Source organism: Trachinotus anak, unplaced genomic scaffold, assembly GCF_046630095.1.
Source record: "Trachinotus anak isolate AG129_WGS33_773 ecotype Australia unplaced genomic scaffold, CSIRO_AGI_Tana_v1 ptg000024l, whole genome shotgun sequence".
NCBI classification, from domain to species: Eukaryota; Metazoa; Chordata; class Actinopteri; order Carangiformes; family Carangidae; genus Trachinotus; species Trachinotus anak.
This window is the reverse complement of record NW_027273875.1, coordinates 13,307,369-13,324,590: the sequence shown is the minus strand read 5'-3', so window position 1 is coordinate 13,324,590 and position 17,222 is coordinate 13,307,369. Positions and strand designations below refer to the sequence as shown.

Sequence of the window (17,222 nt, the reverse complement as noted above, 5' to 3'; positions counted from 1 at the left end):
GCTGTGCATTCTGGGAGTTACAGTTTGTGCCACATATCCGTTTTCAATCGGCAACTTAGTGCAGTCAGACCGAGTCCAGCGGCAGCGACTGCTGTCTTCGCCTTCAGGATGTTTTCGTGGGACTCTTGTTCAGTATCTGGATATCGTCTGGTGGAACTTATGTGCTGACTTTGGAAATACGTTATTTTTTGGGAAAACTTTAGAGGCTCAGCACCTAATTAAGAATAGCTAGTTAAGCGAACCGTGGCAAAGATTAGCTAACTGAGCTAACAACCATATTCAATGAGAGGAGGACACAGTGCTACTCTGCAGGTTTATTTGAACCCAGAGACTAACTTTAGCTTTTTGACAATGGTCTAGGTCTCTGCTTCCCTTGTTTTGGACTTCCATATGGTGTTCAAAAGCTGCTATGGAGTACTGCAACATGGATAACAATAAGCAAAATTTGTTTTGGGGGTTGAGAGCCGTGCTGTTATCAGTTCCTGGAGACATCCTTCATTGACTTCGCCGTTCCCTGACCAAAGAAATACTATGAGGTTGCCAGGAAATTTCTCAGAGGAGGTGTGTTAAGCTGTGATCATCGTTTTCATTCGCAAAGAATGTCCGACTTGGAAAGTGCCAGTCCTTATTTTGGTTTGGAGGATCCGCAGTGGCTATGCATGGTCACACTGTTTATCGCATCCCTGGTTACCCTGATAGTGTATTTCATACAGTATTACCAACAAAAGCGTGTAGGAAATAAGCAGAGAGCAGCAGAGGACAATGCGGCGAAGGAGGAAGCTGCCGCTCTGCTGGAATGGGCGCTGTCACTGAAAAGCTGGAAAAGTCAATGGAGAGCAGCTTGGTGCAGGGCTCTGAGCGACGAATCGAGGAAGCGTGGGGTAAGTCTCATGACCGCCGAGACACCACTCCTCTGTGTGGCAGGTGACTTCAATAAAGAAAGTGCAGCTTGTCATAGGATGTGACTGGGTTCAGATGACCTGGACAAAATCTGCCCGCCGATGCTCTCATGCAGTTAACCTTTAAAGAATCAGTAACTTCACTCCATCCTTTGACAGAAGACATACTCTGGCCCCTGTTTAATGCACACTCAGCAGTGTAAAATTTGCATCTTCTTCAATCACTCCTGGACCATGTTCAAATTTTTTTTTTCTATTCCTCAGAATGATCAAGTTACAACACATGAACTGGTGTTGCCAGTAAATGAGCAGTAATCCTGTAATAAAAACATATTTTTTCCTGCTCCGAGTTGTGTAACTGCCGTTTAATATTTCTGTCTTCTTCCTTATCAGGCTGCTGTTCTGCTGACATTTGAAGAGGATGATCTTGAGGCATCAGAGCTCATGGTCAGCCATGTGTCTAGCTTTCAAAAGTCTGCCAGAAACCAGGTACACTTCATTTGTCATGAATGTAGTTGAAGGGCTTTTGCTTCACAGCAGAATGCCTTTGTGCTGTATGTTCATGGCTGTTTTGTGTTGTCTTATTCCAGTGATCAATTAATATATTTTCCTGGGAGACATCTGGATCAATTGTGCTCATGTTGAGTGTGTATGCTATGTTCTCCTCCTCCAACAACCACTGAAAAACAATGGTTTGTTTTCCATGGCAGCCTCAGCATTCATCAGGACTATAGCAGCAGACACTTTATTGATTTCTAGTTTCAAAGACTGTCCCTCAAATCAATACTCCACAACCTGTTCTGCACTATAGCTTACATTAGACAAGTATGAACCCATCAACACTTCAACTTCAGCAGAGATGTTTCCTCACAATAATTTAGATTTGGCAAATTAATCTGCTTAGCATTTCTTTTCTGGTGTCCACATGCCCATATCAAAAATCAAAAGACACTATAACTTGTGCTTGGAAAAGCGCTACAAGGCTATGAAACACTTGTATGATGCTTCTTTTATTAGTCAAACTGATTGTGTGCCAACCTGCTGCAGAATGTGTGTTAAGCAAACTGCCACTGTTGAGCAGGCTTTCATTTTTTTTTTTGGAGAGGTCAGATAGGGACAAATTGCTCGCTGTGTTACTGGCCTGTTGGGCTCCCAGTGCAAACTCAGCTCTTTCTTTGTGATGATCGTGATATGGACCAAAATACCAGGTGTTCTGTTTGTGAATGTGGAGGCTTATTTTTACCCACGTGTGTGTGTGTGTGTGTGTGTGCGTGCATGCGCATGCGCGCGCATTTTAAGAAGCTTATATATCTGTCAAGCTCAGCACTAAGGAGGAGCAGACAGGAATGCATCAGCACCTATGTTTATGCTTCGGTTTCCCCTTTCAGTGATTAAATACCAAACTGGAGAAACACTGTGACTCCACCCTGAATTCTGAATGAATGCAAAGAATAAATGTGTTCCATGTAAGGGGACACTTTACCATTGTGTGGTAATTTACTCTGCTAAAGTTGTGTGCCATTGCAGTAAAGGTGATCTGTTGTTCTCACATGATTGAATCTGTTGCTAATGCCTTTGTAAGCCATTGCAGATGTTCTCCTGCTTTTCACAGTGAAGTGAGGACTTCTGAGGAAAATGTTTTGGTTTTGGATCTGTTGCAGCAAAATACAGTGTTGTAAACAGCGTGTTGTAAACAGTGTGTTGTAAACACTGTTTGTGTCATATGTTTCTTGTGTAAAAACCTACACACATAGTAACATGAATGTATGATCAGTGAAACGTTACAATTGCTTTCACACATGTATTGACACACAGCACTTTGAAGATAAGTACAAATTCCTCCCCCCTGTTTGAGTTGTTTTTATATGACATGGTCTAACTATGTGTGAGTTGCATGCAAATGCTGTCCCTGCCTGAGCTCTTACATTCTCAGTAGATTTACATTGCACTAATATCTCACTTTGTCTTCCCAACAGGCCACCTGCTGCAGTGTGGTTGGGGAGAAGCTCCAGTTCTCTCTCAGTGCAACATCAACAGCCATGGCTACAGCAAATCCTTGTAAATATACCATCTGTATAGCCCCACTGGAGCTGCAGGTAAATGCTTTATAGTTGGTTCTAGAGTATCTAATGAAGTCATGAATTTCCTGAAAGAAAGCAATATTAATTTCTTCTTTAGTGAAATACCTCTTTAACGCTGAGGCATCAGAAGAACAGAGTTACATCCTTTGGCAGACATTGTGGTTTACTTTAACAGGAGATTTTATTAAACATGATGTCCTACCCGGCAGCGGCTCTCTGCTGGCAGCAGCATTAGATTAAATGGTTGGGGTATCTTTCTGTGTTTGGCAAACGTCCCGAAGACCTCATTAAAATCACTGTCAGGCCCGTTCCCAGTAAGGCTGGCCCACTTTGTCTACATTCACTTTCGTCAGCAGCCTTGTCAGGATTGATGATGCTCTGAAATTATGACTAAAAGGACTAATGACTCCTTGCTCTTATCTGGAAATTACAGTGATGTATTTGATTTGTCATCCTCAAATCTGTCCACCTCACATTACTTCAGTAAAATATTCCAGTTCTCATCCACAGTAACACTCATCCCTCCTCAGACTTGGATGTAGTGTTGAAATGATGGTGATGAGTTGGAATATGTAATGGGGAGTGTGCTTTAGGCTATGGGAAGCTTTTATCCCGTTATTAGGTTCAGTGTTAAACCTTCACCAGTGTATGGATACAAGCAGCTATACAAGCTTACCCAATTGTATTAAGGTTATTTTTAAACCAATAAGGTGCTTGTCACACCTCTTGAGCTCATTGTGCCATAAATATAACCAGAGTGAGAGGCTACAGAGCTTAAGTCAGGATTAGAGTTGCTGTTTTTGTTTTGGTTGTGAATCAGTCGTTGTTTCAGGAACATAAAGGAAGTCTCTTGTCCTTTTTTTTCACTCTCACTGTTTCAGCTCAGTCTGGAAAAGTCAGAAAGCCTTTTCAAAGGTCTCCTTCCATCCACTGGAACATTAGTTATCTTTTGACAGAGGTCCAAGCTAGAATGCTCCTGGCTCGTAACATTATGAGTGCAGGGATATGGGGAACAGAAGCCCAGCACATTTACAGTATATGGAGACAATAATACACCCGGTGGGCCATGGTGTGCTGCTGAGCGTACTTTGTCCTTTAACACACTACTGCACCACATGGCCTGTTGCATGTGGTGAGTGACACACATGTGACATGTGTCGTGTTAATGCAGTTCTCATCTTTGACGTACAAATCTGATGTATGACAACACAACAGGTGTTGTCATACAGCAGATGGTGTCTTTCCTGTCTCTATTTTTTATGATTAATTATTATGCTAAGTAGTTTCATTAAACTGATCCAGGTTTTATCAAAGATATTTTTCCTCCGAATCCATCCTGACGTTTGTATTACTATTATCATCTGATCAGGCCTTTGTTTGACATCACATAGGCAGATGAGCTGTCGTACACTGGAATCCAGGCATGCTGGGGCATGATCGCCCCGTTTGTTCTGTCTCTCTTTTCTATCCTTTTCTTTCATCTTCTCTCTCAGATGAGCAAGGTGTTGACGTATACCGTACTGACCTTTTCTAAGAGACCCTCTCTCTCTGTTTGTTGAAGAGTCGACAGTGCTATTTTCAAAGTTTTATTATACTGACTTATACACAACATGAACCTAGAGAAAGATTAAGAAAAGCAAAGAAAATTTACAAAATTTTAATGGTGTCCAAGATCCTAACCACCTAATAACTCAGATTCCAACAGGCATCCACTCTCAAAAATCATTCCTTACAAATTTTCTCACATCAGACCGTACAAATGAATCCCATGCAGTTTTGGGATAAAGATAAATACATATTCATGATGTCAAACAAGTGTCTACAGTTTTAAGTAAGTGTAACATTGTTTGCTGCCTGAAGTTTGTCAACAAATTAGCACCATATAATCCACTAGGATGATTTATTTCTAATGTTATAAGAACTGGGGCAGTGGTGACAGTTTAACACTTGTTGTTATTTTGACATTGAGTCTTCAAACAACATTGCCACAACAACAGGCTGTCATTTATTTTCTAGTGAGGAACCAAAAGCCCACAGGAACATGTGAAAGCAGAACAGTCAGCAGCCACAAGTCATTAGTCATTTCACACCCCTATTCTGAAATTCATAGTGTTTGGTAACCTGCTTGATATCTGAGGAATCCATTTGATTTCATATTAATTTAAATATTACAGTGTAAGTGAGACCCAAGAGCACTGTCTGACGTTTGACTCTGGCATCATAATGTGTCATGATTATCTCCTCTGTGTTCCTCAGCTTGATCTGCGGATGCAAGAAGCTGCAGAGGAGGTCGAGGTGAGCTGGGGAGTGTCTCACCTGGAGACAGGGGAGCTGCAGGTGACGCCCAGTTTCACCCAGGTAATTTTAGGGCCGCAGATAATGAGATGAACATGCTGTGTCTATAAGTGCTGATACACCAAAACAGAAGCTAACACTCTAACCCAGGGAGAAACATTTGTCTTCTAAAAAACTGAATGTGGGAGTGTGATTTTTGTGAATTTTTAATTAATCTCTGTTAATTGTCATGTTTGTTAAGTTGTGCAGATGAGGGGTCTGAAGAAAAGAGTCAGTAGTTTGACAATCAAACATCAACAGGAGTCATTGTGGTATATCACTCAGCTCTATAGCTGGTGAAGGGTCCAGTCATATTGAAACAATGGGATTCTTTTAGACCATTTTGAAAGTGTTTTTTTCAGATGTGACTTGTCAAAAGTAAAGCACCTTTCTTTGGATCTGACCAGTTAAGTAAAAGAGAAATTTAACAGTCAAATTGAGACAGATATTGGAAATTGTGGGGAACAATCAAAGTGTTTTTAATGTGTGTGTAATCATCTCTCTCCGTCAGGACAATGCCAACACTTCCAGTGTAGCAGCCATAAAGGAGCAGCTGAGGCAGCTGTTATGTGCGACACGCCCCTCGTTGTTGCTGAGCTGCAGGCCTGCTCAGGCCTCAGAGGTCAAGGTGAGTGGAGGAGTCACACCTCATGCATGACGCCTTTACAGCTGCCACACAAGAACGCCATGCAAGTGTGTGTGCCAGTCTGTTATTCTAGATCATTGTTTGCTGTGTGCTGCAATATGACAAACCAGATTTCAATCCATGCTTTCTCACACGGCAACAGTTTAACTGATTTGAATCACAGGTATGATTCTCTGCTACAGTGTCTCCTCAAAAGTATAAAAGGTTCATAAATTCAGGCAATAAATCAAGGTCTTAATTCACCATAGTTCATTATGCAGAGATGCATTTAAAAAACACTTTTACTGATGTGCACTTTGCACAGCGATCACATGATGTGATGTCATGTGTTTCTGATTTGATCGTCACATGTTCACAAACTGTAGTTAGAACTCTTGGAATAACAACAGAGCAATGACATGTAACACATTTTGTTTCGTGCAATAATATTGTAATGTTGAGGAGAGGCATGGTCACCACTCTCACTGAGCCTCAGGCTACAGCGACATATTATCTGCAGTACACTGTTTCCTTTCCTGACTAATCAATCATTGTGTCTATTAAATGTAAGAAATAAGGACAAATGTGTATTTTTATTTTCTCTGAAATGCAGAAAAACTGGCAAATTGCCCATTTGAGAATGGAAATGTTTGATTAAATTATTAAATGTACCTACCAGCTCATTGTTACAGCACCAGCTGAGGTAATCCTACCATTCCTCATGTGGCTTAAATGTTTAAAATGATCAACCAGATCACACCTCAGGACTGAGTCTGTGAGCCCATCACAGTACTGGGTAATCTCAGCCAACAGGTTCAACCAGAACATTTATTTTGATTGGCAAATGTGGTCTAAATCAGCCTGTACGAGATCTGATCTTTCAAGGTCAACATCTACAGGAAATCCTCCGTGTCCGTAATGAAAATCCAATGCAAATCATGGAAAGAGCTCATTTTATCAGCAGGGTTGTTTTCCATAGATTTCCCCCTGCTAGTGGAAACATTGTTATGTTGTCTATTTCACTGTGAATACTGTGAATACACTCTTCATGCAATGTTGGGACAAACTAGAGGTGATTTTTATTTGTATATAATTGTATTTCTGATAATTGACCATTTACAATAAGCACACTGTTGATAGCGTCTGAAGTTAATGATACAATTCAACCTGCTGAAAAGGTTTTTCCAGTTTAGTTTTCGAAAGGCCTTTGATCGTCCATATGATGTGTTTATAACAGCACTGTGCCTTTTTATAGATGAAAAAGTTATTGACTTGCTATGATTTCTCCAACAGGATGCCCAAAACAAAGTGGCTTCACCCCCAAAACCCCCCCGTGCCCACGACTGGAAGCTGCTGGTGAAAAACATCCGGGTGACTCTCAATCAGGAGGAAGATGCTGCAGGTTCGATGTTTGTCTCCTTCATTGTTTAGAATTAACCAAGGTCTGATGAAACAGCTGTCGATGTGTCTGTTCTGTCATGAGTTCACTCTTTCAGCTTTCACAGTGGTCAGCTAACGTGAACCTGTCAGGCTGGAGCTCAACTACATCACAGAGCCATAAAGCCAGTTCCACTTCTTACTGCTGCAATGAAGTCAAAATACATTGTACAGAAATCTGTGTCTGTAACTTTAGATCAAAAAGACCTGAGCCCCTGATCTGATGGTGGCATCATTCAGTATTATTGATTAGTGCCAATAACAGCAACAGTATCTGTGAGGTCTGTATTAACTGATTGAGAAGGAAGGGCTGATTAAAAAATATAGTGAGCTGCATGGGTTGTCTTTGTAATAGCCATTTGAACTCCATCCATCCATCTTTACCCGAGGTTCTGCACAGTAACCTAAGAAAGGTTCCTTCCAAGATCTTAAAATCAAAGAAAGCAAAGACTTCTGACAGTCACTTAGCCAAGCATCAGTCCAGCACACAGTCCACGTGAAGCCAGAACTTGTTGTTTTTACACTTTGGTTTGTTATTGATCCTCCTCATCAACTCTCAGTTAAGAATCACAAATCCCAAAATGCTGAGCTATTCCTGTAATTCCTTCGTCAATCCAGGAAGTAAAGAATGTGTTTTACAGAAGTTAACAAAAGAAGCTGCGTTTGATAAATCAGCTTGATAGCACTGAGGCTTCAGATTTTATCAATTCAAGTGTATAACATTCCTGTAATATTAGGACTTCAGAGGGTTTTATGTGTTTGGTGACTCCTATAGTAGCTAATTTTTCTCTTTCACTTGGTGCTGTATTTCATGACTTGACTTGACTTAACTTCATGACTGAAGTTTAAAATGATTTTGTTTTAACACTCAACATTGAGTTCATCATATTTTTCTCATATCAGTGTCGTCATGTCAGGGACTGTTTTAATCTGGCTTTTGATTATTTTGCTAACATAGTCTGTGCGTCTGTCCCTTCAGAGAACTGGGAGTAGATTTGTGTTTCAGATGGCTGTCACAGATGATAATCTACTGGTCACAGCCAATCATATCAATAATAAATCCACTTCAGTGTCACCACACCCAGCTTGGTGCAGTGGACCTGCACAAGGGTGAGGTTCTCTTCCGATCAGAGTGAAAAAGAAACACCAGGGTGCTGTCAGCCGTGAAACTAGAGGACAAGAAGCTTTGAGCTGATAAGAGGTTATTAAAACCATTGTCTAATCTTGGACCATAACATCATCCACAACAACTTTGTTTTGGATGACTCATTCCCTAATTGTGAGTCAGTGGTTGTCTGGGCATCTTCCTAAGTATTCTGCCTGTCACTGAACACAGAGCAGCAGAGACGTGACACAGCATCTGACACTTCACTGTTTTCCTTCCTTCGAGTGAACAATAGTTATACTTAGCATCACTTGTGACACTTCCTGTTTTGTACCATGTCTTCAAGCTTCTTGTTGTTGTTGTTGTTGTACTGTGAGGCATTGCTTTCACAGTACTGGAGCATTGCTTGTGGCCAATAGTTCAATTTGAAGTGAGCTTCATCTGCTGTTGCTTACCCCTTGTGCACAGAGGAAGAGCGCTCCTCTAATGTATATCCCTTCTGTCCATTAAAGAGAAGCAGTGGAAGTGACCACAGCAACATTTAATCTTGCCGCAGCAAATTTTATTTGATCAGCTATCAGTCAGACACTTAGCTCTTGGATCACACACTGTGTTTTTTTTTTCCTGTGATGCAAACTGACATGTTTTGTGCTGTGTCTCTAGGCAGCATGAATCCTCTGTGTGTACTGCAGTTAGACAATCCTCCACAGAAGTTTAACACCTCTGTTTTGAAGAACACAACCGATCCTGCCTGGGACCAGCCGTTTATTTTGTAAGTTTTACTGTGGAGCACTGCAAACTCCCACTGTCCATGCATATGTTGGTTCTATTTTCTAAAATTTGTATTTTTCCACCTCACCAGTGAATTGAATGGACGATCAAAAGAGCTCAATATTCAGCTGATGAATGATGGGCAACCTCAAGAGAGTAAGTGAAAACCCAGGAGATTACTGGCTTCCTTTTGACAAACAGTTATTCTGTCCATGAGCGGTGACTGTCACCACCAGACTAACTGAGGTGTGTTTTCTCTGTGTCAGATTCCTTACTCGGTCAGGTGTCAGTGCCTTTTGATCTCGTAAAGAAGCACCCCAAAGGACAGCAAACATTTGCACTCATGACCAAAGATACAGTGACCGGATCACTTACTACTGACGTAAGACCATCATTCAGGTTAACACTGTGATATTATCACATGTCTGCCTACAATATCAACATATACTCTTTCATTCTTTTCATGTATCTGAGGTTTTCATTTATACACTGTCAGAATATTAACTGTGGGGAACTGCATTCCTCAGTTTACTTACCTGGAGCCCAGTGAGGTGAGGTCCTGGCACCCTCCGACCCCAGCCTCCAATAAGAGGGTGGAGATGGACCGCACAGTCATGCCTTGTGGCACTGTGGTCACCACCATCACTGCAGTGAAGAGCAAGCCAGGTCGAGCACTCCCACTTGGACTCAACATAGGTACAGCTCCTGAGCACTGTGACACCACACGACACTGACAGGAAAATTAAGGAAGTAGTACTTTTTCTTTTTTCTGCTGATGTAAGAACAGCTTCAGCTGTTGAAATCCAAACAGTTGGTGCAATGAGCCTGTGAGTGTTATCAGGTTTTCATTGATGTGGAATTCCTGCACGAAAACAATGGTATAAACTTGAATTTCAGCACCCACTAGATCTATTGTGCAGTCACTGCAATTGGCAACAAGCCTGTTATTGTGTGCTGATGTATGATCATCATTAGTGCCAGTGAACATTGAACATCTTGTTGGCCCTTTTAAAATGGGCAGTTACTCAAAGTAACCATAGCTTTTTCATATGAATGAATATCTGAGTAACATCTATTTGATCTACAGTAAGTATCTTCACATGTTGTTATTTAGATAATTTTGTGGTTATTATTTATTATTTGTATGCAAGTCCCTGGAAACTACAATTCTGCAGTAATCACAAAAAACATCTGAAAGATCCTGCTGGCACTGATTGTACAGAGGACGTTATTTTCAGCAGCGTAGCTCTGTAGATGGCAATGTCGTTCAGTCACCACTTTTGTTCTCGCGTCACCAGAAAGTCAGAGTTTTCAGTTATTCATTGAAATACCTTGACGTCTGCTGGTTGTAGTGACAAAACATTTGGTCCAGATTCATGGATCCATAACAAGTATCCTGCTGAGCTTGGTGTTCCTCTAACATTTACACTAACGCCATCAAATTTAATTTATCCAGTATTTAATATAGCCAGCCTTTACCATCCAGTATTTGTGACCAAACATCTGCAAAACCAATAACATTCCCACCAGTTTCAGCTTTGTAGAGCTGTAGCAAATGTTAGCAGGCTAACATGCTAAACTAAGAGAGTGAACACATTATACCTGCTGAAGCTTAACTCAAAGCACCTCTGCCTCAGTACGGCATCACAGAGTGACTTGTATGAATCTTGTTACTATAATGTCGTCTGGAGTTAGGATCTTACACTGGAAACAAACACTGAAAACTATAAATAGAGTAATTAGAGGGCTGTGTATGATTTATCCAAAACTTGATTACATGTTTCAAAGAGTTCAAATACACTGTTACACATCATTTCTGTCTCTAAATGAGTACAGAGATGAAAACACCTGCAATATCTAATTTAACATGCAACACAGAGAGAGTATGAAAAAGTGGTAAAACAAGTATGTGTTAGTGATCTCTAAAACACTATGAACACTAAATTACAGCTACACAAGTGTAAATGTGCTGATCTTCAACAGGGTTTTGACATGAGAAGCACAGGTGAAAATAACATTAATGATGTTTGAAATGTTTCAGCTGCACAGGTTTCATGCTGCTGGTGTTATTTATGCTGACTCACTGTCACATTGTAATGTCTTACTGGGACAATTGAATAGAATAGAGCTATTGTTAATGTTATTGGCAAGAGCTGCACTTTTCACAATATCACAAGTCAACTGTTACTCAAAAGGCCACAGCTGTTAGAGACAACAGCTGGAGTTTGTTCCAACTCTGTAATGAACAATGTCAAATCTCAACTATTTCTGCTTTGAAGCAGTTAATTAAAATAACTTTGTGCCTCCTCAGATCCTGCCCAGAAAGCTGTGGCCAACAAGCCCAAGCTGTCTGAGCGCCGTGTGTCAGAGCAGACGTCTATGCTGGGGGCCACGGTCAGCAAAGCCTTGTCCTCCTCTGACACTGAGCTGCTGATGCTCAATGGCACAGACCCGGTGGCCGAGGCTGCCATCAGACAACTCCACCAGTCTGCCAAGCAGAAGCTCAAGTCCCCAGTGAAGAAGAGCACCATCATCATCTCTGGCATCGCCAAAGTAAAGATGAGCTCATGCACCAGATCTCAGGAACTCTTCACTTGTGTCTGACACTGTTTCACTTTTATGTTTTCACTTTAGCTGAACAGTTTCACTCATTTAATATACAGGATTTTAAATAAGTGGGAATTGCATAGAGTCCGAGGCTAGTTTCCCTAACATGTGGTTGATCATGACAGAGGAAAGAGATAGATCTTAACTGAAACAGGCATGTTTTGTCAGGAGCAGGAAGAGTCTCCTTATTTAGTTGAAGTACACTTCATTTACCCATGATTAAAACAGGATTTTCCAGTTTTGTTTGCCAAATCCCAGCCATCCTCCAGCCCAAATAATATTAAAAGAGCTCAGAGCTGCCAAAGCAAACAGTTTATTTGCACAAAGGAAACATCACTTGACTAGATGTTGATTTTAAATATGTGAATATGCTTCCAGACGCCCTTGTCTCAGGATGATGAGCTAGCTCTGATGGCGGGCTATGCTGCGGCGATGGATGCCTCAATGTCAGAGGGCAGCTCCACTCAGGATGTGACCACAGCGATTGCATCAGGGACCAGCAGCCCTCCAGAGATGTCGGAGGTGCAGGAAGGCCCCAGTGGTATCGGCCGGCCTCCAGAGGACTGGGAGAGCCAGACGGGAGAGGAGCTGGACCATACCTCGCTATCCATGTGTGTTTCTGAGGTGAACTGCAAGAAGAGCAGAGGTGAGAGGTCATAGAGGGGACACACTGACTGCCCCAAGGCATGTGTAACTGTGAATAGACATGGTGGCACCACTGGTCTTTATAGGAGTATTATTCTACACAGTAAATCTTACTTTAATCCTTAAAAACTTGTTTTTATTTATCCTCAGTGATACAGTCTGTTTCTGTGTTCCTTTCTCTCTCTCCTTCCTTCTGTGACAACTTTTCCTTTTTGATCTATCATCACTGCCATCTTAGAGGAGAGCAATGCTAAGCACACATTATGTCCAGATGAGTAAGTTACCTCATGGGTTATTCTGGTTCTCTAGTGTGTGTAGTTTCTTTTAGCACTAGAGTAGATAACATTGTTTCTCAGCAATAGCAATGTCAGATTCATATGGAGTTAATGTAGCATCAGTTAGCATTTTAGCTCACACATTAGATCATGTAGATGCTTTATTTTAGAGTTGCGGTTGGGCTGCACAATATTGACCAGTGGTTCTCAAGCTGAATAACATTCTCACCCCCCACCCTAAATATTTATCAATCATTAACAATGATAGGGGAACCAGCTAATAAAAAAGGCTCCATGCTGAATTGTAGTAAAATAAAGGTCAACATGATCATCAGCATCAGTTAATTCTTGTTTGTTTATTTTCTCGCATAAATCATATTCATTCAACTTAGTTTCACTCCATATGGTCATCCACACCATATGGAACCCAGCAGTGGCTCTGTGCCCCCCCAGACGGGCCTGACCCCCAGTTTGAGAACCACTGATATAGACAAAATAAAGTACAGTGGATATTTTGGAATATTCAGTTGCAATATGACCTTTTTTTTAGGACTTTTAATGTGGTACACTGTGGAGGAGCCACCACAGGACTGTACTATACTATAACTACATTATAAATGTGGTTATCAGCAACACAAACTCGACACTGCTGAGGACAATATCACACTGATAATGTAGATCTGACCTCTTCTCATATTGCAATACCAATAAAAGTTTTTGTTGTACCTTACATTGCTCAGTCTTTTAGTGTAGGATTTTGTTATGTGAGGAAGACACTGACATCTCCTTCTTCACTGTAATTAATTAGTTTTCACAGTGTTGGTTGATGTAGGTTTATATCAAACTAAACTAATCCACAGATACTGAGGAAAGGAAGGAATGATGCTTGCAGCCAAGTGGGACTGTGCAGCTGCTCTCTGTTGGTACAGTTCAGTTTGTGTTAGCTGGTGATTACACATGATTTTACAAGTCAGAGTGAGAGGATCCAAAGCTTGACCGAGCTCTTTAACAGAGGAAACACTCACAGTCGAAGGAGGACTAAAAAGTATGTTTTTTTTCTTCAATGTGTCACATCCATGCCAGATTTTTTTTCACCAGCAATAACAATTTCCAGCTAACACGCGTTCTGTGCCACTGCTGCTTCAGGTCTCTTCAAACTGCTGCCACCTCAGATACTAAATATTCCTGAAGGTTCCTCTATCGTTATTTTTGCCTTCATTCATGTCATCTTGACCTAATCCTTGTCTCACAGTATCTTGTTTCCTTCTCTGCTACAGGCAGCTTCCTACAGAAGAGTGCCAAGCTCTTCTTCCGGCGGCGTCACCAGCGCAAGGACCCGGGGATGAGCCAGTCCCACAATGACCTGGTGTACCTGGAGTCTCCGGCCGCAGTGGAGCGGGCTAGCCGAACAGCCACGCTTAGCCGTATGCTCAACCGCAAGAGTAAGAGTAAGAGCAAAGCCAACGGCTCTACCTCCGTGGGGGAGCCACATGCGTGACCCCCAACCCCTTTCTCACCTCAGTCCCTCCCACAACTACCATCAGCACCTCCGCCTCAAACTTGCACTGGTAAACTTCCCAGCTAACTTACTCCCCCTAATGCCCAACCTGCATACTGGGGCTCCTGCATTGTGAATGGGAGAGCTGTGCAGATGGAAAAATATCCTCTTTTATTGCCATATCCTGCTTAATTGCTTCCTATAAGAAGCAGACATTCCACCAAAAGCTAGTGTGTGCATGTGTGGATGAAGGTGTCCTGTCCTGGATTGGTGGCATTTCAGAGGATATTATTTTGCATGTTTCTTTTATTTGATTTTATGCAACATTTTGAAATCTTTAAGTGCTTTTATGGCCTTGTTACGGACAGAAGGGACTGGTGTGGGCCGTCACTCTTTACCTCACTGAGGGTAAAGAGTAAACTCTCCCTGCTGTAAACCGTAAAGTTTCCTACGGTGGACCAACAGGACCAAAGATGAAGAGCAGAGTGGTATTTGTATGATTTGCACAATTCCAGTACCTTTTATTTAAAGTGCAATGACAGGAGCTACTCTTGTGTTAGGGACTCTTCTGTAGGTCTGAGTCGTGTTGAAACATTCACAAAGGGAGATGATCTTTTCACTGCATAACTAGTGCAAGTGGGAGACAGTAATACGACTACTTTTTAACACTAAGACTATGAAATATTGTATTTAAATCAAACATCCAACATGTTTTTTTCCAATTTACTTAAAATACTAGTAATTTTATTGTAGATGAATAATAAACAGCTGTATGTAATGTGCATATTAAAGCTGTACTTCATAATACAAGCCTTATGTTTAACAAAGATCATTACAGGTTAGTTGTGATTGGCTTGTACAGAAGTGATGTTATCATGCACCACGAGCTATTGAAATAAATTAATACCCTTCTAAATGGAAACAGTGACACTGTGGCTAACAGGAAACTTTAGCTATATTCAAGCATTTTATGTTTACTCTTCTCTGTAGTGTTTTTAAATGATATGCAACTTTCTTCTTTGTCTTCCCAGAAGATTCCTCCTGTACACTACTATTATCAGCGGGACTGTTAATGTGTCAAAAGGGAAGGGGATGAACCTTTATCTAGGGATTGTGATGTTACACTCGGCCATACTTGTCGCATTACGCACTAATGAAATATCTTCTACGCTCATTTCAATCCTGCATTTGATCTGAATGAAATCCTCCTTTCATTTAATGTTTGATTGTTTTTTGGTTTTTTTTTTTAAAGATGTAGCTTTGAACACATGAACAAGAGGAAGTGTGAACATTTTGAGAGCAACCAAATTGTTTGGCTGCCTTTTTTTTTTTTATCCAGCTAATGATTGTATTTTTTGTTGTTGAAGACATTTCTGTACATCATGTTAACTACTGTTTCTTCAGTAATGTAATCTGCTCAGAGTACTGATGCAGCACAGTGACAGACAGAAACAACAGATGCCTTACAGATATTCTGAGGATGTTGTCACCGACGGCCAGTTTAGACTTGTTCCCTGACTCGATGTGACTTTTTCGGTCCTGAGGCTGCATACACCATCAGACCAGAGAACTGAAGGACTGTAGCGAGCTGTTGGATTGGCTCTGAGTGGCGAGTGTACCACTGTGTTCCTGCGCCATCAGCAGTGTCTATAATCAAGAAGCCTATGCACATATCTGAGTGTTTTCATTATTAGACTATGTGAGAATTAAAAACACTTACTGCTCATGACAGCACTCTTCTGCAGATAGAGCGTGGGTTGTCTTTGTGTCATGGTATTTACATGGTAGAGCTGTGATCCTCTCTCATCACCTGCTCTCTTCCACCATCATTGACTACAGTTTGTTTTTAAATAATATATTAAAAAGCCAAGACTGAGGCTGAATAAAATTCTGTAACCATGAAACGGGTCGTTTTAATCATGCTCAGCTTCAGAGCCCTTGCTCAAGGCCGCCTGCAAGCAGTGGCTACAGTTATGCATTCAGTGAGCAGTAGGGCTGTATGTGATTAATAAACTGCTTCCTGGTGTTTTTTTTTTTTTTTATTGGCATCTGCTTTGTGCACAGAAACTGACTGACTTCACTGTTGCAGCAGAAGGTCAGTCAGTTAGCTGCAGGGATTGCAACTAATATACATATCGAGTTATTTCATTTTCGGCAATAAATATTGATTGAATAACTGAGATTGTGGTTCCATGAATTCTCCCCAGTACTAATGTGATTTATAAATCTCTACATGCTGTTTTACTTTTATTTTATTACAGATATATATTTTATTTTGTTCGTGAAGGATCAACAATGTCCCACTTTGCTTTGAAAGTAACTAAGTATAGTTTTGAGGTACTTGTGTTTTATTAAAGTATTTCCATTTAATGGTACTACATGCTTCTACTCCAACACATTTCAGAGGGAAATCTACTTTTATTCCACTGCATTTATCTGAAACTTATAGTAACTCAGCTTCTACAACATGGAAAGTGAGCAAAATCTCTTCCAATAAGTCATTTCAGTCTTGAATTGAGTCCTTCAAGTTTTTATTTCCTTATAAGCAGTTAAAAAAGAGAGAGAATCTGCCAATGTTGTAGGAATATAACTTTTTAATAATTTTATTCCCCCAAGCTACTTTGTTCATTCTTGTTACAAGATACAAACATTTATTTTGACAACTACTATACACACTTAAATGAAGGTTGAAATATTCTTACTGCATTGCCAAAAAGAATTGTGGGTTACAGACAAATGACTTTATAAGAATCAACAAAAATGTTTCTTACACATTAACATGATTGATTATATCTCTATGACACTATAGAAGTACATTCTGCTGCTAAGACCTCTGTACTTTTACTTCACTAAGATTTTGAATGCAGCACATTTACTGTTAGTTGAGTATTTTCACATTGATGTAGTAACACTTTTAAGTTATGGCTCTGGACACTGCTTGCACA

The 17,222-nt window shown here is 40.8% G+C and overlaps 1 protein-coding gene across 1 annotated transcript; it reads left to right on the top strand.

Annotated features, from left to right (window-relative positions):
* Positions 1 to 58: 58 nt before the first annotated feature.
* Positions 59 to 16,457, top strand: LOC139608112 (C2 domain-containing protein 2). The gene is made up of 13 exons (XM_071461600.1): positions 59 to 881; positions 1,293 to 1,388; positions 2,876 to 2,995; positions 5,237 to 5,338; positions 5,826 to 5,942; positions 7,233 to 7,341; positions 9,145 to 9,253; positions 9,344 to 9,408; positions 9,519 to 9,634; positions 9,780 to 9,948; positions 11,564 to 11,805; positions 12,238 to 12,505; positions 14,057 to 16,457. The coding sequence occupies exons 1-13, from the start codon at positions 600 to 602 to the stop codon at positions 14,275 to 14,277; spliced, it is 2,016 nt and encodes a 671-aa protein (XP_071317701.1). The 5' UTR covers positions 59 to 599; the 3' UTR covers positions 14,278 to 16,457.
* Positions 16,458 to 17,222: the final 765 nt, after the last annotated feature.

What these genes read in the sequence shown, in the direction of transcription:
- LOC139608112 (XM_071461600.1), top strand. Translation starts at nt 600, where the DNA reads ATGTCCGACTTGGAAAGTGCCAGTCCTTATTTTGGTTTGGAGGATCCG. An exon ending in TGACGCCCAGTTTCACCCAG is followed by an intron (nt 5,339 to 5,825) that starts GTAATTTTAGGG and finishes TCTCTCCGTCAG; the next exon opens with GACAATGCCAACACTTCCAG. An exon ending in CCGGATCACTTACTACTGAC is followed by an intron (nt 9,635 to 9,779) that starts GTAAGACCATCA and finishes TGCATTCCTCAG; the next exon opens with TTTACTTACCTGGAGCCCAG.